Source organism: Schistocerca cancellata, chromosome 4 (genome assembly GCF_023864275.1).
Source record: "Schistocerca cancellata isolate TAMUIC-IGC-003103 chromosome 4, iqSchCanc2.1, whole genome shotgun sequence".
NCBI lineage: Eukaryota > Metazoa > Arthropoda > Insecta > Orthoptera > Acrididae > Schistocerca > Schistocerca cancellata.
This window is the reverse complement of record NC_064629.1, coordinates 689,512,249-689,534,699: the sequence shown is the minus strand read 5'-3', so window position 1 is coordinate 689,534,699 and position 22,451 is coordinate 689,512,249. Positions and strand designations below refer to the sequence as shown.

The 22,451-nt window shown below is 41.2% G+C and overlaps 1 protein-coding gene across 1 annotated transcript in view; it reads left to right on the top strand.

Annotated features, from left to right (window-relative positions):
* LOC126184383 (E3 ubiquitin-protein ligase HUWE1-like) overlaps positions 1 to 22,451 on the top strand; it is a 207,244-nt gene that overhangs the window by 163,527 nt on the left and 21,266 nt on the right. The window contains exons 13-16 of the mRNA XM_049926768.1: positions 8,330 to 8,521; positions 11,690 to 11,908; positions 16,321 to 16,478; positions 16,745 to 16,867. Coding sequence (XP_049782725.1) covers positions 8,330 to 8,521; positions 11,690 to 11,908; positions 16,321 to 16,478; positions 16,745 to 16,867 — 692 coding nt within the window. The remainder of the gene's footprint in view (positions 1 to 8,329; positions 8,522 to 11,689; positions 11,909 to 16,320; positions 16,479 to 16,744; positions 16,868 to 22,451) is intronic.

Below are 22,451 nucleotides of genomic sequence, written 5' to 3'. Positions count from 1 at the left end.
ACCCAGCACTCAAGTTGCAGCAGCTCAGCTGCAAGTGTGTTAATGTTTTCTGTGACATACTTTCTTCTGACATACTGAATTGTAAAACCAAAATGGATTAGACACTATAATTAGCAGCAGATTTATGTGCACCTTATCACAGTTGTTGACCATTAGGTGTGACAAGTGTTACTATACTACATAAATACTGGCCTCGATAAAACTGTAATCTTAATATTTGCAGTGGTTTGAGAATAACTGTGTTAATTATTATGGAGTGAGTTTCAGATGATGATACATGCCTTATGAACAATGAGTAAACGTGTATCTTCTCCTTCCATATCATTGCAAATATATAATCATTACATTTTTATACCATTTCCCTCTGTATAAATTTACTTGCTTACAGTATCCACAGCATGCATTGAGATCTTTACCCCTCTTTCTCATTGTCGCATTGCAGTCCCGCTCACTCTCCATCTCTTGGATGAGAATACATTCCTGGGTGCAGATTCCACCATCCACTATGCTGTGTCGCTTTCTGTGGCGACGACGACGACCATGGGCTGCTTTGCACCTGATATCCAGCACGGTAGCCACTCCATTGTGGTGGGGTCACCATATACGCTGCTGGTTTATAGCCCCCTGACAACACAGGGATCACTCTGCTGATGCCTGCACCATTAGCTCCCTGCATATGCCAAGGAGTAGATGCCTATCTCCCTAGAGCATCGGGACTCCCAGCAATGGCCACCCTGCCAGGTGTCCCTTGCTATGGGTGGGTGGTGCCCATGGGGAGGGCCCTTGGTCGGAGTGGGTGACATCAGGGTGGATGACATGCAATAAGGCGTGGCCCGTCTTATCTTGCTGGTGGCCAGCCACCAGCAGTCTCTGAGTTCCAGGGCTCAATTTAATGGAAACACGTATGACCTCAAATCGTTTCAGTCTCTGGTCACACCATGGGAGGAAGTAAAGGCTAAGAATGCCAGTGAAGCTTATTTGCCCTGCTACCTAGTATGTACAAGAGCTGATGGGGAATCCTTTGTGTCCATGAAGCCTCAGTTCTTTGTAGAGCATTTAGAGGACAAGTTTGGGGAGGTGAAGAGCTTTTCCAAAATGTGCTTGATAAAAGCAGCATCCTCTGCCCAGTCACGGGCATTACTCACTTGTGACAAGTTGGGGGATGTTTCAGTTACTATCATGCCCCATAAGAGTTTAAATATGGTCCAGGGCATTATCTTCCACAGGGACCTTCTTTTAAAGTCTGATGACGAGTTGCATGCCAATTTAGAAAGGCGAGTTGTTCATTTTGTCCGGTGCGTTCATTGGGGTCCAAGGAATAATCAGGTTGCCACCGGTGCCTTCATCTTGGATATGTTGCCTGAGAAGGTCAAGGTGATGGTCTACTGCTGTGACGTCAAGCCCTATATCCCTCACCCGATGTGGTGCTTTAAGTGCTGGAAGTTCGGCCATGTCTTCCTGCTGTACTTCCAGTGTCACATGTTGAGATTGCGGACACCCATCACATCCCAATACTCCATGTGCCCTGCCTCCCATCAGTGTCATCTGCGGAGAGCATCATTCACCTTGCTCGCCAGACTGCAGGATTTACAGAAAGAGTAGAAAATCATGGACTATAAGACCCTGGACCGACTGACTTACACTGAGGCTAAGAGGAAATATGAATGACTCCATCCTGTGTGGATGACTTCCTCTTATGCTGCTGCTACGACAACAGTGATAGCCCCATCAGTTCAGCGAATTCCAGTCGGCTCCCCAAGCCATAAGGCTACACCTGCCCCCTTGACCGTGGGGGGCACTACCCTCCCTGTTGCTCCTGCGGCACCTACTTCGGGACAACACCCCCCTACCCATCGGGGACGTCCATCCCCACTTCTAAGCCAGAGAAGTGTCAAACTTCTTCAGCTCCTCTTGCTAGGAAGGGGTCCCTTGGGTCCCTCCCTTCCCAGGTTTCCACCAGTGAGAGGGATGATGCCCACCAGTGGCGTAAGTGCCCACAAACAGCTGGTTATGGGGCCTCCTCAGTCTCTGAGACTGGATCAGTGAAGCCCTCCCAGCCAGTGAATCCCAAGGAGCAGCAAGAAAAGCCCAAGAAGAAGACCTCTAAGACCAAGGAACTTGCAGTGGCGTCCACCCCACCCCACCAAATCGCAACCTACAAGCTCTGTGTTTGAGGATGGGGTGGAGATTCTGGCATCCACTGAGGACCTAGATCTCACTGGACCATCAGACACCATGAAAGTCAATAGCACTGGTACTCAATCGGTGGCAGTAGGTGATCCAGCAGCATAATCTACCACCTCGGTCCCTTCACGCCTTTTTTGGCTGCGGGCAATGTCATCCTCCAGTGGAATTGCAGTGGTTTTTAACCACCACCTTGGTGAGCTCCAACTACGTCTCAGCCTTCACCCGTTCTTCTGCATTGCTCTCCAGAAAACTTGGTTTCTGGCAATGCGAACCCCCGCCCTCCACGGATATCAGGGTTATTATAAGAATTAGGCAGCTTATGAGAGGGTATCTGGTGGAGTCTGTGTCCACATCCTTAACTCTCTTTACAGAGAGTGTGTCTCTCTTCAAACATCTTTAGAGGCTGTTGCTGTTCGGGTGTGGATGCCTCAGGCTGTTACTGTCTGCAATCTCTATCTTCCGCCAGATGGTGATGTCCCACAGCATATACTGGCTGCACTGATAGCCCAACTGCCGCCACCTTTTCTGTTATTGTGTGACTTTAACACCACTAACCCTTTTTGGGGTGGCATCAGGCTGAGGCACTGTCATTGAGCAAGTGTTGACACAGCTCGACCTTCCTCTTTTAAATAATGGTACCTCCACACACTTCAGGGTGGCGCATGGCACGTACTCAGAAATCGACCTTTCGGTCTGCAGCCCTGGCCTTCTACCATTTGTCCAATGGAGTGTGCATGACGATTTGTGCGGTAGTGACCACTTTCCGATCTTTCTGTCACTGCCCCAGCATCTCACCTTGGCGCCTTCCCAGATGGGCTTTGAATAAGGCTGACTAGGACACATTCACCTCCATTGCCACTCTTGAGCCTCTTTCTCATGGCGCCATTGATGTGGTGGTTCACACGATCACCACCAGCATCATTTCTGCCACAGAATCTGCTATTTCCCTGATCTTCCATGTCCCTTCAGTGGAGGACTGTGCCTTGGTGGTCACTGGAGATTGATGAGGCGATTAGAGGTTGCAGGTGGGCCCTTGAGCATCATAAGTGGCACTCATCATTGGAACACCTCATTATCTTTAAACGGCTCCGTGCCCGGGCCCGGCGCCTTATTCACCAATGGAAGCAGGAGTGCTGGGAACGGTATGTCTCCACCATTGGCACCTGTACCTGTCCATCGCAGGTTTGGTGCGAGATCAGGCGACTCTATGGGTATCAGACACCCGTCAGCATACCTGGGCGTTCCCTGAATGGAACAGTCTGTACTGAATCAGACATGATTGCAGAACTCTTAGCAGGGCATTATGCTCAGAGTTCCACTCCTACGAATTACCCACTGGCCTTCCTCTCCCTGAAAGAGTGGTTGGAAAGTCGAAGCCTTTCGTTCCATATGCGCGACCCTGAATCGTACAATGCTCCATTCAGTGACTAGAAATTCCACAGTGCCCTAGCCGCTGGCCCTGATAAGACTCCTGGGCCAGATCGCATCCACTATCGGATGCTCAAACACCTCTCGGTACTCGGCCAGCGACACCTCTTTGACATTTTCAACCGTATCTGGGTTGAGGGTGAGTTCCTCTCTCAATGGTGGGAAAGCATTATCATCTCAGTGTTGAAGCCTGGGAAGAGCCCCCTGGAGGTGGACAGCTACCACCCCATTAGACTCACCAATGTTATGTGCAAGTTGCTCGAACACATAGTGAGCCGGAGGTTGAGTTGGCTACTTGAGTCTCAGGGTCTTCTGGCTCCGTCCCAGGGTGGGTTGCGTAAGGGCCACTCTGCCACTGATAATCTGGTCTGCCTGGAGTCTGCCATCTGTATGGCATTTGCCTGCTGTCAGCATCTGATTGCTGTCTTTTTTGACATGCGGAAGGCATATATGACATGACATGGTGACGTCACGTCCTCACCACACTTCATGGGTGGGGTCTCACGGGCTCACTCCCGCTTTTCATTCAAAATTTTCTGTCACTTCATTCCTTCAAGTTGGTTCCTCCAATAGTTCCTCCCAAGTCCAGGAGAATGGGGTCCTGCAAGGCTCTGTCTTGAGTGTCTGCCTCTTTTTAGTTTCTATCAATGGGCTAGCTGCAGCTGTGGGAATGTCCCTATTGGCTTCTTTGTATGCTGATGACTTTTGCCTGTATTATAGCTCCACTGGCATTGCGGTTGCTGAACGGCAGCTACAGGGCGCTATCTGCAAGGCGCAGTGTTGGGCCGCCATGCATGGCTTCCAGTTCTCAGCTGTCAAGACCTGCATCATGCGTTTCTGCCATCTTCGCACTGTTCACCCTCAGCCATGGCTTTATCTGGACAGTGAACCTCTTGCCGTGGTAGAGATACTTCGGTTTTGGGCTTGTGTTGTGATGCCCGGTTGACTTTGCTCCCTCATATTCGTCAGCTTAAACAAACGTTGTGGCGCCATCTTAACACTCTTCGTTGCTTGAGTCCGCAATTGGTCTATCCTTCTATGACTGTACCAGGTGTTGATTCAGTCCTGTCTCAATTATGGGAGCCAGGCTTATGGATCGGCATCGCCTTCTGCGTTGAGGTTGCTTGACCCCATGCTTCACTGCAGGATCCAACTCGCAACTGGAGCTTTCCGCACAAGTCCTTTAAACAGCCTGCTCGTGGAGGCTGGTGTCCCTCCATTGTGGATCCAGCACCAACGACTACTGGCCGCTTATACTGCACATGTTTGTAGCTTGCCTGGGCATCCAAATTACCGTCTCCTGTTCCCCAACTCGGTCGTCGATCTTCCAGAACAGTGTCCCCAGTCAGGGTGTACGATTGCGGTTTGCATCCGGGCTCTTCTCTCTGGGCTTCAGTTTTTCTATCTCCTACATCTTTTCAGGGCCCATATACGTATACCCCTGTGGTGTGTGCCCCACCCATGCCTTCGGCTGGATTTGGTACAGAGCCCGAAGCACTCAGTCTATCCTGAGGCCCACCACTGCCTCCTTCCCATACTTGCTGTGTTTCATGGCTCTGACATGGTCTATACCAACGGTTTGATGGTTACTGGTCGAGTTGGTTATGCTCTTACTCTTGGGGATCATTCTGAACAACGCTCATTGCCGGCTGGCTGCAGTGTTTTCACTGCCGAGCTGGTCGCCATCTCTCGTGCCCTAGAGTATATCTGTTCCTGCTCGGGTGAGTCCTTTGTTATCTTTAGTGACACCCTGAGCAGTCTACGAGCTATCAACCAGTGTTTTTCTCACTCTCATCTGGTGATGGCTATCCAGGAGTCCATCCACACATCTTGCCCGTTGCGGTGTTTTTATATGGGCCCCGGGTCATGTCGGCATCCTGGGTAATGAACAGTGTTGACACACTGTCCAAACAGGCTGTCGGTACACTGGCTTTGTAGATTGGACTTTCTGAGTGTCATCTTCATTCAGTTTTGCGGCAGAAGGTCCTTGGTACCTGGAGTGATGAATGGTGCACCCTGCCTTCACCCAACAAACTCCAGATCGTCAAGGAGACTACTGGTGTGCTGCTCCTCCTTGCGGGCCTCTCGCAAGGACTCTGTTGTACTCTGCTAGCTGCTTATTGGCCACACCTGGATGACACATGGTTATTTATTGCATTGCAAGGACCCACCTCTCTGTCACTGTGGTTCAGCATTGACAGTGGTCCATGTTTTGTTGGACTGTCCGCTTTTAACTATGCTCAGGCAGACGTTTGCGCTGCCTGATATGCTCCCTGCATTTTTAAGGGATGATGCTGCCATGGCAGGCTTAGTTTAGAGTTTTGTTTGTGCACGGGGCTTTTATCACTCCATCTGAGGGTTTGTCTCTTTTATGTTGAATCTTGGCTTTGGCCTACTGTTGTAGATTGGGCTTTTTAGTGTGTCTCTTGGTGGTTTGCTTTTTCTTTATTTGTTTCCATGGTCAGCCAACCACTTTAACACTCTGTGTGTCTTTAATTCCTCTTTCTGTTTTTTGTCTATGTCTTTCTTGTTCTGTGTCATCCCTTGTCATCTTCGTTGCTTGTTTTTGTTCCTTGTGTGTGTTTTATGATTGTGGCAAAAGGGACCGATGGCCTTAGTAGTCTGGTCTCTTCAACCCCCACAAACCAACCAACCACCCCAATCACCCCACAGCTAGCAAATTGTATTCTGCATGAAGCGACTGTGTGTACACGATAGGCTAATGACGTGATGTGGCACATGCCCTAACTGAACTTCCTGAGGTCTCTCAGCAGTTTTGTAGAAGTGGTTGAAAATAGATGTCTGTATTCCAGCTCCTGTCGTGTGTTAAGTGTGGTCGGTGATAGATTATGAATTCACAGATCATATTGCTGAATGAAATTTGTCATCAGCTGTGCGAAGTCAAGGGGCCTAATGTCGTGAGCAAGCAGATGGTGTGTCACTGCTACAGAGACGTCACAGCAGGTTGCCAAAATATTCATGAGGAACAGTGCAGAGTGAGGCCATCAAATCATTACAGGTAATGATGTGTGAAGGAATGCATTATGGAGAAGCATCACTTCAGAATGATGGGCTTCGGTAGTCAGTTGCTACAAATGTGCCACACATTCTTGTGTGAATGGTCTTTGAACACCTGTTGCAGAAATTGTGCACCAGATGTTCTCTGACTCCAGTAACTCCAGAACACAAAGCAGAGTGCGTGACAGCAGCTTTGACTTTTCAGCAGCAGTATCTCGATGACAGCAGAGTGTTCGCAGAGTGGATCATTACAGGTGGTGATACATTGGTTGCACACAATGCCTCAGAAATAAAGCAGCAGTTAATGCATTGGTGTCACAGTAGCTATTCATGCAAGACAAAATTCAAGCAGACTGTGTTGTCACGGAACGTACTGTGCTTGGTATTCTGAGACAGACAGCTAGTTTCATCTTCGAATTTGTGACCAAAATAGACAGTGAATGCTGAGTGCTACAGGACAACAGTGCAAAAATTGTGATGAGCCATTCACAACAAGTGGTGTGGGATGTTTAATGCAAGTGTTGTGCTGCTAGCACTTGGCCGAACATGGCTCCACGGACAACAGAGTTCCCGCAAGCACTCGACTCGGAGATGATGGATTATCTGCCTTACAGGCTGGACTTTGCTATCAACATTTTCTTTTTATTCTGGAGCCTCAAGAAATGCACAAATGTTTAGGATTACTGGAATCTACATAGTGTCTGACAGACTTCTGTAAGTTGAGAAGCCCCCACATTCTGCCGTAAGAGTTTCTAAACATTATAGCATGGAATTGAGGGTATGGGTATGTTCCTTGTCAATTTATCTCCATGCTTTTTGTATGTTAGTCTACAAAATAACAGTAGTAATTGGTGGATTGAGGTGAACAACTTGTCGACAACTGTTCCTTACACAGATCACTAGGTTAAGTGTTAGGTGAGCATGCAGACACCAGAAAAGCAGTAGTACTAGTCATATTTCTGAAGAAGGCTTGCACATTAATTGTGTCATGTTGCTGAAACATGGCATTTGGTGTCACCTGTGTGAGGGGTAGTACTTTGGGCTCCAAAGACTACCTGTGCACCATGCCCCTCAATGAGGCAGCAAACCAGATTGCAGTCACCATTGTAATATAAAATGTATGCAGCGTAGGTTGGAGGAAGACCCTTCCAAAAACTCGAAAATTCACATTCAGCATGTGACCAGTTATGTTTGTCCCAATTGCAGTGTGAAGATTCATTGTAGCTGGACAAGGGAAACTTAAATAGTGCATACAATACCTGCTCATGTTGTTGTTGTTGTTGTTGTTGTTGTTGGTGGTGGTGGTGGTGGTGGTGGTGGTGGTGGTGGTGGTGGTGGTGGTAAAAATGGTATGTTACATGGTTCAGAATCCACATTGAACTATATACCCTGTTGTGACTGACTGGGTAAATCACTTCAAAAGTCAGAGGAAGAGGATGACATGCCACAACCAATAAAACCATGCCTAGTAAAGCACTGTGGGGTTCAACCAACTTTGGTTGATGACTCTTTGCTACTGAATGTCTGTGTTCCTGCACCTAGGTGGTGCACAGCCCAATTGTAGATCTTTGTTTAATGCATATTGAATAAAATTTTCAAACCTTCATTAAATACCCAGTGCACGATAAAGTATATAGTGTTTGCATTGGTCGAAAGCATGTTTTATCTTGATTTAACTTGAAATATTTTGTTACAGAATGAACTTAGATCCCTTGCTTTGGCCCACTGGGGTTCTGTGAGGGGTCTGTGTGTCTTGTCACTGCTAAAAAGTCTCTATAAAGCACTAGTGTGGGAAAGCACTGTACTCCTAGCACTGTGCAGTGATGAAGTTCCTCTTGACAAAGACTTTGCCAAAGAAGACTTACAGAAGCTAATGCCCCAAGACAAGGTTGGTCAAATATACATTTTACCATAAAAATACCATTTAAAAATAATTATGGTGTTTTTTATTATAAGTTATGAAATAACAGTAGATTTTGTTGCCAAGGATATGTATCACAAATATGCTGAAACAGAAGAGGACTTGCAAGCATTTTTTTGATGAATAACATACCTTGTAAAAACTGTGTTTATTCTCAGTGTATTATATCTGTTCAAAGATTTTGTTTAGCCATATTGCTCCTCTGAACAAGTTCCTTAAATGCAGCCCTTTATTTCCTTTTTTTTCATGTGTATGTGTGGTCTGTAATTATAGAGGCAATATTATCGCAGACATTCTGGGTAGTGAGTTAATCTGTTTGACCAATATTATTCATGACATAGCTGAAACATGCCTGAAATAAAATTTGAAAATCTAAAAAATTAATGGTTCTTGATAAACCATTTCTCTGCAAGATGTCGGTATGTGTAATGTTTGTTAAGTACATTGCTATAAATCTTAAGATATTTACTTGATTATAAGATGAAATTTTTTTCTAAATTTGTCATTTGAAAACTACAGGATATCTTATATTAATGTATTAAACTATTGCCAATGAGGTCAACATTTTTACATTGTTGGACTGATATAGGAGTTGTCTTACATATGTAGATGAAGTTTGGGCAATTGAGGTCACATGGGATCTATTTTGAAGAATTGGGAGGGGTAGGTACTACAGCAAATGATACTCATGCTGAAACAGGTTCAAGATTTGAAACTTCCTGTCACATTAAAACTGTGTCCCAGACCGAGACTCAAACTTGGGAACTCAGGTTCAAGATTTCCTTAAAGTCTGAAGTGCTTGATACAGTATCGACATTATTTGAATACCAGAATTTGAATAATTATGCTCAGTGCTAGTGCAAGGGGTACACAGGAAACTATCAACTAGTTGCCACAACAGTCTATTGCTTTGTTTATAATTTGACAATTTTGTGAAACACAGGTGGACATAGCATTAAATTACATTGTCTTACAAACTCTTGTTGTATATGAACACTTCCCCAAGAAAGGTTCTCATACATGTATGGATGCCATGCCCCCACATTGATTGTGCTTTTGAAGCAAAGGTAACAGTGAAAAATGAAAACGTTTTTCTTCAAAAACACCACTTCACTCTGGACACAAGTCAGTATTTTATTTGGTTATGAGACACTGTAATGATTTACCAAGTGGGTTGCAGATAAGAGACTGGGTGACTGTTCACATACTAGAATATTGGATAAAAATGTTACTGCCCTTTTTTCAGCTTTGTAACAAGATGGTGACATTCAGACGAAACAAGAAAGAAAACTAATCCAGACTTAGACGTCTAAAAATGAAATAAATCATATTAAACTGACTGTCATTGTTATTGCAAGATTAAACTGCAGTGGTAAGACGAGTCAGAGATATTACTAACAGGTGTTGCTAGATCACAGGACAAGAGAAAGTTCAAGTATTGTGCAGAATTGTGAGTGCATTCTTTTATTTATGTATTAGTCACTGTTGTTACACATGAGCTGCATCCTGGAAGATATTGCAGTCTGTGTTTCACAGTTGCTCAAGCACAGCAATATGGAGGGGTAACAGTGACACCAACTTGGCTTAGAACTGTAGTGAGTGTGGGGGAAAGAGTAGTGAGCAGACAGCAAATTATGTTTTGTTGTCGCCCATGGGAATCATTGTGAATGCATTATTGAATCCAAGATAGACACTTAGCCCACATCTACCACAACATTTCAAGATTATATGGCATCTAACTCCACAGATGATGAAGAGATTGAAAAAGTGTATGATGATATAATGATGCCTTACTGAAGGCACAAATCTGTGATGGGCAGCTGGAATTCAATAGTATGAAAAAGATGACCAGGAAAAATAATAGATGAATATGGACTGGGGGAAAGTAACGAGAGGAAGCCGCTTGGTAGAATTTTGCACAGAATGTGATGTATTCATCGCAAACACTAGGTTTAATAATCATTAAAGAAGGAAGAGACACAGACACTGGAAAGTCTCAGATTGATTTATATAATGGTAAGACAGAGATTTAGGAACCAGATTTTAAATTGTAAGAGATTTTCAGTGTTAGATGTGGACTCTGACCACAATTTATTGGTTATGAACTGTAAATTAAAACTGAAAGTCCTATTCTAGGCAATTATTGTCTTACTGCTAGTGTCTATGCCAAAAGTACATTTGCTCTTGCATGCTAAGTTTCTGTCCTGGATGCAGTAAATTAGATTGGCTTGGTAGTATGGCAAGTAAAGCCTGAAATTGTCAAAAGCAACAATACCAGCTTTGGAGTTGGTGATAAAGATGCTTGTGACTCATTGAAGGTAAAGAAAATGCAGCAGCAATTCCTGAATTAATTCGAATACAAAACATTTCGTATTGTCCAAATGACTACATTTGAATTTCTGTAAATTTGCTCCACTGTTGTTTTGGCAGCAGATCAAACAGGTATCTGCAACAAAGGAAATGATGGGGAGGAAACAAAGAAAAAGAGGAGCAAAATGATGTCTGTAGAAAAATTTATACCCCTGAAGAAACTGTTGCATGCATAAATGATGTGGAATTTGAAACACATACAAATTCTCACTAGCTGTTGAAACTACACTACAGTCTAAAAAATTGTGTAGAAAAACAGTTCTGAACAGGAAATTCAAACATGCTTCTCTCCTTGACATGTAGTGAAAAAATGAAATGTAAAACCTAGAAATGGGAATAATATGTACGCGCAAGAATACACAAATTTGAAGTTACACTAAACATTCAGACATGCTGTATTGTGTATCAGTTAGTGTAATAGTGCAGTACTCTGATGTGCACATTAAGTGAACATCTACTGTAAAGGTACATAAATAGGTACATAATTACAGATTTGCACTTTGTACATGGCGTTTGACAAATTTTATGTTGCCTAGAGTATTGTGTGAAATCCAGAGACTTGGCCAATGTGGATAATTACTTTAGTCCCATGCAATTCCATTTTAAGCAAGTTTTACTACACATTTTTAATGTCTGATGTGGTGCTCTACAGTCAGCTGTATTGAATATTTTAATGAGGATACTGTGTAATTTTGTTCAGAGGTTTTACAGCAAAAAAGTTTACAATCAGTCGGTTATATTTGTGTCCTTAAAATTGATTTACAGGGTGTTGGTGAGCGTTCATCTGGAAGTGATAAAGGAATGACAACAGCAATGGAAGCCTTAAGTACAAATGATACAGATGCAAGCCATGAGAGTGGCACTGAACAGAGGAATTTCCTCAAAGTTCCACCAAATATTGTTGCAAAATACATAAAACCATTGCTGCATGCATCTTCAAGGCTTGGAAGAGCCCTGGCAGAGCTTTTTGGGATGTTAGTCAAGGTATTTTACCATTACTGAGTATTTATGTAATACCTTCACAATGTGAGCCATCAAGCAGCTATCAATATGATTTTGGTTTTGTTTGTATTAGCAGGTATGCATTATCCAAATAGTAGGGCCATTTATAGCACATACATCTTACCGTTTGCCCTAATTATTGCAATCTGCAGCTTTCTGTTAGTCACCTTCTCCATTAAATTCATTTCCTCATTCTATGGTGTGGCATTTTGAACACACAGTTGCAAGTTATACACTCAGGCTGCTTTATGTGGTGTGTGTGTATAAAAATATATATATATATATATATAAAGTACCACTGTCATGGGAGCAATAGAGACATGTATTGAACACACAAGTGCATATGTTTTAAATGTATTTACATATATGCTTCCTATATTACTTAAAGTAGTCCTACAATCTATGAAAAGTAGTCAAACATAGAATTTTGCCTTAGAGCTGAGATTTCCCCCCTCCCCTACGTCTTAAACACAGTACACTCTTCTCATTTTAATTTTGCGTAATAGCCTTGTGAAGGCAGTGAAAAGCTTCCCAACGGGAGGGGGGAGGGTGGTTCTTTTACAGTACCCTACAGTTGTCTCAAGGATCATTGTCATCAATGACACTAGAAGTGAGTTTTTCTGCCAGTAATTGATCACCAGAGTCATCAGCATCACATTCCATCCTGTCTGGAATAATTTCCTGGTCAAAATCTTCAAATTGTGGACATTCTTTAACCAGGTTAACCAGTTGTGATACAAACTGACTGTTTTTTGGGTCTTCAGTTGTAGTGATAACCTCATTTGATGGGAGGAGCTTATCCCAATCTTTCGCTAGGGTAATGTCCTTCAAAGTAGCCCAAGCTCCTGCTGCCATATACATTGTGTCTTAAAATTAATTCCAGTGTAGACTGCCTGAAATGTGTTTCACATCCTCCTCCCAATCAGAACCATATGCAGCAATGCCATTCTATAATACCGTTTGAAGCTTTCAGTGATCCCATGACCCATCAGTTGGAGGACTGAAGTAACATTTTGTACATGTATGTGCACGTACATCTGGTGTTCGTGCAGCGGATGTCAGTGCTTGAAGGTCATGAATAATAATTATTAAGCAGGTATCAGAATGTTTTATAAAATGTGAAGTGAATAAAAATATTTGTAGAGTCTTTTGATTTTTGTAGGTGACCAACAATTTTTTTAGTCATGTAAAGTATGGCGGATTTTTAGACTTAGCTATGATCACCAAGAGTAGACTACACATTCCAGTAACATTCCTGTATACCATAGCAATGATGTGATATTTGCTTGCCTTATAACCAGGTCTGAATTTCTTTCTTGGAAGCCAGGGATTTTGTTGCATTCTCTTTCAATAAAGACCACTTTTGTTTGCATCATAGACATTGGTTTTGTTATAGCCCTCCGTATCAATATATTTAATAAGACTAAAATATTCAGCTACTTCAGTATCAACAGTTTTTCATTTTGAATGTCTATTTCCCTAATTCCATGCCTAGATTGGCAACACAAAAGCCACCCACTTTAAAATCTTCTCAAGTTTCTTATTAATTTTAAGTGCTTTTTCACAAATCAAAGGGTTGTTACAAGCAAATGCTTACACACTGCTGCTGAGTGACAACTAAAGGCTCAAGGTCAAGCACATGATTTCTCATTGTTGGCAAGGAGAGGAAAAGAGTTGCAGTGCCAGAGAACTAGAAGCTGTTAGCAGAAGTGTGCATGTAAATTTAAATTTGCTGACAGGAACCCATTCAGTTAACTGATGTTTCAGTGCTCCATGAAGCACACTGCCTCTTTTGTAGTTTCTGCCACTAGAGTTAGTTGAACATCTCCATAACAATCTCACACTGACTAAACAAACCTGTGATGAAAGATGTCACTCTTTGTTGTTTCTTCATCTTTTCCATTAATCCAAACTAATAGTGGATCTACACTGATGGGCAATACTCAGTCGACTTACCTGTTTTTTTTGTAAAGCACCATTTTATTGGATGAAACTGAATTACATTGTTATAATGAATCTCAGCGTGGCATCTCCTTTTCATAAAATTCATTGTATGTGGTCACTCCACTTCATGTTGCTTCAAATGGTTGCTTCTAGATAATTTATGACAGGTACTGTTGACATTGATTTTCATCCATTTATGTGCAATATAACTTTCATACATTTATGTGCAGTATGTTATATTTATGTATGATCCATTGTTCCTGGGCCAGCTACCACTCCTGGTACCAATTGTCAATCCCCTGCACCTCTTTCTGAACATTGTTACTCTCATCTGGTGCTGTTTTCTTCTTGTAGGTAAGTGCATTTGTGCATTGTCTGCAAACAGCCTGATGGAACTTCTGACGTTACACACACACACACACACACACACACACACACACACACACACACACACACACACGACATACTGAAACTATGTGTTGATGTTGCATTTACGTTCGCACTACCATTGGGAAGTACATGTTCCATGATAGTTTATCAGAAAACCAGTGGGAATTTTCTTTGTGTTATTGCTACGTATCAATGTCAAACTACTAAAAGGAAGCCTGTGCATGGTTTTCAGAATTATTGCAAGTACAGATTGCACCTGTAGATTGTATTGTCGTCAGGTTGCTTTGTCGTCGGGTTGCTTTGTCGTCGGGTTGCTTTGTCGTCGGGTTGCTTTGTCGTCGGGTTGCTTTGTCGTCGGGTTGCTTTGTCGTCGGGTTGCTTTGTCGTCGGGTTGCTTTGTCGTCGGGTTGCTTTGTCGTCGGGTTGCTTTGTCGTCGGGTTGCTTTGTCGTCGGGTTGCTTTGTCGTCGGGTTGCTTTGTCGTCGGGTTGCTTTGTCGTCGGGTTGCTTTGTCGTCGGGTTGCTTTGTCGTCGGGTTGCTTTGTCGTCGGGTTGCTTTGTCGTCGGGTTGCTTTGTCGTCGGGTTGCTTTGTCGTCGGGTTGCTTTGTCGTCGGGTTGCTTTGTCGTCGGGTTGCTTTGTCGTCGGGTTGCTTTGTCGTCGGGTTGCTTTGTCGTCGGGTTGCTTTGTCGTCGGGTTGCTTTGTCGTCGGGTTGCTTTGTCGCCGGGTTGCTTTGTCGCCGGGTTGCTTTGTCGCCGGGTTGCTTTGTCGCCGGGTTGCTTTGTCGCCGGGTTGCTTTGTCGCCGGGTTGCTTTGTCGCCGGGTTGCTTTGTCGCCGGGTTGCTTTGTCGCCGGGTTGCTTTGTCGCCGGGTTGCTTTGTCGCCGGGTTGCTTTGTCGCCGGGTTGCTTTGTCAACCCTCTGCTCTCTAGAATTAATTTGTGCTGCAGATTGGTAGCTAATCAACAAATTTGCAAAGTAGTCTGTTGTCACGCATTGCATTCCCAGACAATTTGTGTTCATGAATTGTATACATGTATTGACATTTGCCATGCTACAAATGATGCCTTTGAGCATGTGTAATCTGAATTAAAAACTGGAAAAGATGTTCTACCCACTGATGTATGTGTGCATTTTATATATGTCCTACAGTTTTTATACAGTCGTCATCTTAAGAGTAACTCTGTATGTCCCACCAAGCATCACATTGGAAGAAAAAGAGGAAGAAATATTTTTTTCATGTTATTTCTGACTACAGCATTAATTAAAACAATCATACATTGTCCAGCACTTCAAAAACAGAGGTAGTAGAAATGTTAAGACTGACATGTTAAGTTCTGTCCAATCATTAAGCCAGTCCAATTCTTGATAAGGTTTTATCGTTCACTAAATGACAAAGCAGAACTATATCAAATGTTGTATTGAAGTCGAGGGACACAGCAAGAACTTGGGCATTGTTACCTGTGATGCTCTGGATCTCTTCGATGAACAGAGGGAGCTTAGTTTCACAAGATCTCTGTTTGCAAAATCCATGTTGATATTATAGTAGACACTTCTGTTCTCCAGAAAGTAGCAAAACATGAGCATAAATATATTCCACAGCTCAGCCGATTGACACCAGTGATACAGGCCTATAATTGTGTACACCTATGATGACTCTTCTTGAGAACTTGAATGACTTGTGCTTTTTCCAGTTGCTAGGTATCTTTATGTTCAGAGGGAACTTCTCAGTATCATGATTTTGTGCAATGATTGAAAAAGAACCTTACTTCTGCAGTGAAGAATTTTGAAAGACAGAATTCAGTATTTTGATCTTATCTCTATCATCCTCAGTCTTGATGCTGATATAGTGACTGAGCTGATGATTCTCGTCTGCTGACTGACTTGCGTAAAACCAAAACAAAGTGAGGTTTTTAGTAAAAGATGTTGACAAAATAAAAACCTGTAAACTTAATTTTGTTATGTATTCTAAAACAGTAATAAACATGCTTCTTATTCTAAGCTACACTATCTTTGTACATTTATTGTTACTGATTATGTGATATAGAATTGTAATTTTCAGTTAAGTGTTGGAACACCTCTGAAACGACGCCAGCGGTATACGGTCTTGTCGAGGGTTTTGACACCAGCAGCTAAGGACATTTCAGAGAGTTTGGCAATGCTGCTTGTTGACTGTTTAAGCTGGACATCATTACCTAAAGTTTGTGTACCCCAATTCAAGTAAGTGTCACAGTTTTATTGCAAAAGAACTTTAAAGACTGACAGATTGGAGGAAGTGTGCCCCAGCGGTAGCAGAAACTTGGTTCATATATTGATGACTCAATAATTTATCACTTTTCGTAATTATTGAATCAGTTTAGGGTATTATATTCTCTAGTTACTTTTAACTTGTATACTATATCTTTGTAAAAATTTGTTCTTTATTTCTCACACTGTTAATTGTTAGATTTTTATTTGCATAACATACTCCTCTTTTTATGTTTCAGACTAACATACTTGATATGTTCAGTTGGTTTTACTTCACCACTTCTGTTTGATGAAAAGAAAAATCCATACTACTTGATGTTGTACCAGTTCTTAAGATATGGGGGACACACAGCATACTTTGAGTAAGTTGAAAGTAGTTTGCAACAAAAAGTTCAATAGTATCATAACAAGGACAAATTTATGTTCTGTAATTGTACAGTTAACTTCATAGCTGGTAGGTAAAGGTAGGGATTATTTTTGTTGGTATTAAAGAATCTTCAAACAGTTTTTTTTTAATTGCCAAAGTAATTTCTTGATGAATTGATGGGATTCACTGTGAATGGAAGACTTTCCAAGCTGCTCTAGCTGTTATGTAGTCCTTTATTGGGAACACTACTGTTTTCACATCATTACAGGTATATCAGGTGATGCTGTGGTTAACCCTCATACAATCAGGAAGCTATGATGTTCCATAGTTCAGATGCAAATAAAATTGTTGATCCGTTATAAACTGTTGTCAATAGCAGAATTGGTATTAAGCACCAGTAGGTGAAAGTCAAATTGAACACTTGGGATGATGAGGCCTACATTAAGCAAATGTGAAACCAGTGACTGTTATGACAATGCTATGGACTGGTAATTGGTGGTGTTGTACTAGAAGCTCATATTGACAAACATTCATGTTAAATTTGACACGGTGAAGTATGAGATGCTTAAGGCATCTTTGAAGACATGTTTTAATAAAAAGGATAAAATAACTAAAAGCTTCCTCTAATATTTATGCTCTGGCAGATGCAGAACCAGTGTGGAAAGCATTTATGGCACAGCTGTTGTAGGTTCCATTTTTTAAACTGTCTTGAGCATTTTTCAAACAGTTTCTTTTCTAAATTTTTGGTGGGTATGATGGATAAAAGGTAAATCCTGTAGAAACTTGAGACTGAGTATTTTAAATGAAAACATAAATTATTAATTAGCCAATTTATCATTCCCGCAACACTAGCTTGGAGCTTAGAACATTTTCTCCTCATGCTACAATGTTTACATTGATGAAGTTAATTTGATGACACCATGAGTTCAGTACTGTTTCATTTGTTAGTCAGTTATTGTCTGGTGCATATTACAACACGTCAGTGACCATTATTAGATACGTTCTTTGATTTTTGCCAAAATTAAGTACTAATTTTCTAAGATGATTGGTATTCATACCAACATAGATCAGATTGTTCTGAACTGGATTTTTAAAAATGTAGCCGTCATCAGACACTTGTCATATAGCCATCTGTTTGAGGGCCCAAAGAAAATGAATTTTATTTTAACAATGAAGCTGACTTTGGAATTTCAAATAGTAGGAATTTGTAACTTATGAGTGGTAATGAGGGTTGCATAATGAGAACTCCTGGATGTAGTGTTTATAGAAGCTCTGCAGTTCTGTTAAGAATACAGCCTGAAATTTATATCTGCCTGAGTGAAACACTCAGTAAGGTGAAGATGAAAAACTGACTAACAGGTAACATTGAAATTGTGATAGGTGTCAGGGAGGGAGGGAGGGAGGGGGAGAGAGAGAGAGAGAGAGAGAGAGAGAGAGAGAGAGAGAGAGAGAGAGTGTGTTAGAGTTAGTTAGTTTTGTCCTTGAGATCATATGTGAGACTTCCAAACAGAAATTTGAATGGACCCAAGTCAAAGGGAAGAACTTATCATATCTGGTGTATGCAGGTTTCTGATCAATCAGCAGCTCTGATGAGGAACTGAAACAAATGATCAGGGCACTGTAGATAGCTGCCAGCAAATTTTGGCTACTCGTAAATGAAGTCAAGATGAATTACCTTGTTACGACTCATCAACAAGGTCAAGATAGTGAACAACTACAGTTACTGTGAGCAGGAGACTGGTCCTACAAGAGAATTCACAAATTTAAATACCTGGGAGCACTTTTCATGGAGAACTTCTCATACCAAGTAGAGATCAGCACCAGTATACAGGCAGGAAACAGATCCTTCTACGGCTTAACACAACTGCTTTTGTCTGGGCGTGCCTCGAGACAGTTCATGATTTGGCTATATAAAACACTATTCCAACTCTTTGTCCTGTATAGCAGTGACACACGGTAGTATTCCAAAGCAGGAGTTTTGTAAACTTCTTGTATTTGAGAGAAAAGTGCTGCTGATCATCTTTGATCTGGTGTTTGTTGCAAAAACTGGTGAATGGAGGATCAGCCACAACCACAAGCGAGACTAACTGTACCAAGATGACAATGTAACAGTAATCGTAAGATGCTAGTGACCAGAATGTGCTGGACATGTGGCTTGGATGGGAGATGTCAGGCTCACTTTCTGAAAAAGATCTTAATGGTGTGTCAGCACAATGGGAATCTGATTTTTGTATTCTCCTTGTAAGTATTTGAAACTCCCAAAAATTCTCAAGAAAATAGTCTTTGAAATTTTCTGAGCACCTTGAATAACCTAAACAAGGTCACTTTTTGAGCCATGTGGCTGTGGTATAATGTTAATGTATCATGTGTGTACTGTGTGTTAGATTCCCAACCCTGGTAAATTTTCAAACAAAGGTGCATGTTCCACTAACATTTTCATGAAATGTAAAACGGAAAAAAAATTTCTTCTTGGAACTGAACTCAAGCCCCCTACACGGCAGGTGAGCATTCTACCACAGAGCCATGCTGTCTATTTAATTAATAATAATAATAATAATAATAATAATAATAATAATAATAATAATAAAAGAAGAAGAAGAAGAAGAAGAAGAAGAATAGGCTTCCGGTATGTTCTGCCAGTCGTAAAAGGTGATGAAAAGAACAAACCACTAATAGGGCTAACTCCCCTTTTAGTGTGATTACTTGGTTCAGGACTGAACTAAAGAAGCCTCGGACAAGCGCCGTCATGGTCGGGGACGACGCTTGAACCCTATGCCTGCCCACAATGGTAATGACACTGCCAGCCAACTGGAAAATGATTTAAATCCAAATAGAGGTGTTTTGCAGGATATGCTTCCTGCAACCACCCTAGAAGGAAAACAAAGACAGAGGATGAGATGGTCAGATGAAGTTAATAGACACCTCATGTTCTGATATTACCAAGCAACAAACCTAGGAACCAACACAACTGGATACAGATCACAAGTATACACAACATTTATTACCAGATACCCAGAATTAAAATTTTTAACAGAACAACGACTAGCTGATCAGATCCGTGTAATAATCAAAAATAACAGGATACCCCAGTCAGAATTAGAAAACATCAAACAACAAGTACAAAAAATACTGGAACAAAGTAATGTGCAATCAGAAGAAGAAGAAAATACAGTAATGGACTCAAACATCCCAGAGCAAACAAACAAAGAACAACACGCATCAATTAAACAATCAGAGGAAAACTAAATCTTAAGACAGCCACCAGAACAAGCACAAATAGAACACGAAGTGACACACATGTTAGATATAGAAGAGAAATTTCAGCTGACATATATAGAATACAAAGACACAAATACAGACATTAGACCATTCTTGCATAGACCGCCAAATAACCCACAAGTCAAAACAATAAAAAAAAGAAACTATCAACACAATCATACACAACAAAATGAATGAAAACACAACTATGGAAGAGTTACAACTACTGGTTTATATAGGAGCACTCACTACACTAAATATACATACTAGGCAGAGATCAGAACCAACCCACAAAACCAGCATGGCAACACAGGCTACAGATCAGAATAGAAAAACTGAGAAAAGACATCGGACAGCTAACACAATTTATAAGAAATGAAATGTCAGAAAAAAAATGAAAAAGGTTAGGTAAAATCTCACAACAAGAAGCAATAGAGCAATTAGATGAAAAGAAGCAGAAATTACAAGCATTAGCCAAACGACTTAGAAGATACAAAAAAAGTGAGAATAGAAGGAAACAAAACCAAACATTCAACACAAACCAAAAGAAATTTTACCAGACAATAGATAACACACACATTAAAGTAGACAATCCACCAAGCATAACAGACATGGAACACTTCTGGAGCAACATATGGTCAAACCCGGTACAACATAACAGGCATGCACGGTGGATACAAGCAGAAACAGACACATACAAGATGATACCACAAATGTCTGAAGTGATAATTTTGCAACATGAAGTCACCCAAGCAATTAATTCTACTCACAATTGGGAGGCCCCTGGAAAAGATAAAATAGCAAATTTGTGTCTAAAGAAGTTCACCTCAACACATTCACATCTAACTAAATTATTTAACAGTTACATTGCAGACCCATACACATTCCCCAAATAGAAACAGTAGATCACATCACAAGCGGATGTACAATACTAGCAAATACAGAATACCCCAGAAGACATGACAATGTAGCAAAAATAATACATAAACAGCTTGCCTTACAACATAAACTTAAAAAACAACACGTTCCTACATACAAGTATGCACCACAAAATGTACTGGAGAATGATGAATACAAATTATACTGGAACAGAACCATTATAACAGATAAACCACCACCACATAACAAACCTGACATCATACTCACCAATAAAAAGAAGAAATTAACACAACTAATCGAAATTTCCATACCCAATACAACAAATATACAAAATAAAACAGGAGAAAAAATTGAAAAATACATCAAACTGGCTGAGGAAGTCAAGGACATGTGGCATCAGGATAAAGTTGACATTATACCAATTATACTATCAACTACAGGAGTCATACCACACAATATCCACCAGTACATCAATGCAATACAGCTACATCCAAACTTATATATACAACTACAGAAATCCGTAATTATTGATACATGTTCAATTACCCAAAAGTTCGTAAATGCAATATAACATATACCATACGGTTAAAAGGAAGTCACGCTTGATCAAGGTCCGCGTCACTTTCCATTTTAGACCAGGCATAACATCTGAGAAAAGAAATAATAATAATAATAGTAATAATAATAAACTTTATGGTATTAAAGTCCTTTGGAAAATTTAAGTCAATTTCCCAAGAATTTTTTGGAGTTCATTGAACTACTTTGGAAGGGTGACTCAGCATCACATAAAAAAACAAAAAAAAAATCTGATAGCTGTGTGGTCACCTTGTTAACTGACAAAGTAGTGTTGCCTGTAATCAACAATAGTGTAGCAGTATGGCTTTACCTGCAAGACTGCAGCTGGTCATCACATAGTCAGGGTACTGCAAGTGCAGACAAACATGTCTATCAAGTAAATACTCATGTTCCAGCTTGAAGGGTTGATGAATTTAAGATGCTTAGTAAAATCTGCTTGTGTGTTTAATAATCATCAGTTGAATCAAGAGGAGGATTTCTACTACTTTGTTTCAGCAGTTATTAGAATACACACATGAAATGACTTGCTTTATCAGCTTACGACAGGTCAGATGAAATATTCACCCTCCTCTGAAAAGCCAAATGTATTTTAATGAAGATAAAAACCTAGTTTTCAAAATTAGACAATTATCTGCAAACACACTTCAATTTTTCATGCGCAGCTGTTAATTTCTACTTTTAACTCCTTGGGACAGTATGTTATAGTTAGAATTTTGGGATGGAAGCAAACGTACCTATCAGTTTTTCTTGCAGTCGTAAAAAACACAAACACACACACACACACACACACACACACACACACACAAGAGATCTGGTGAACGATATCAGCTACTGTATAGCTCATTAGTTTTCACAGACTGATTCCA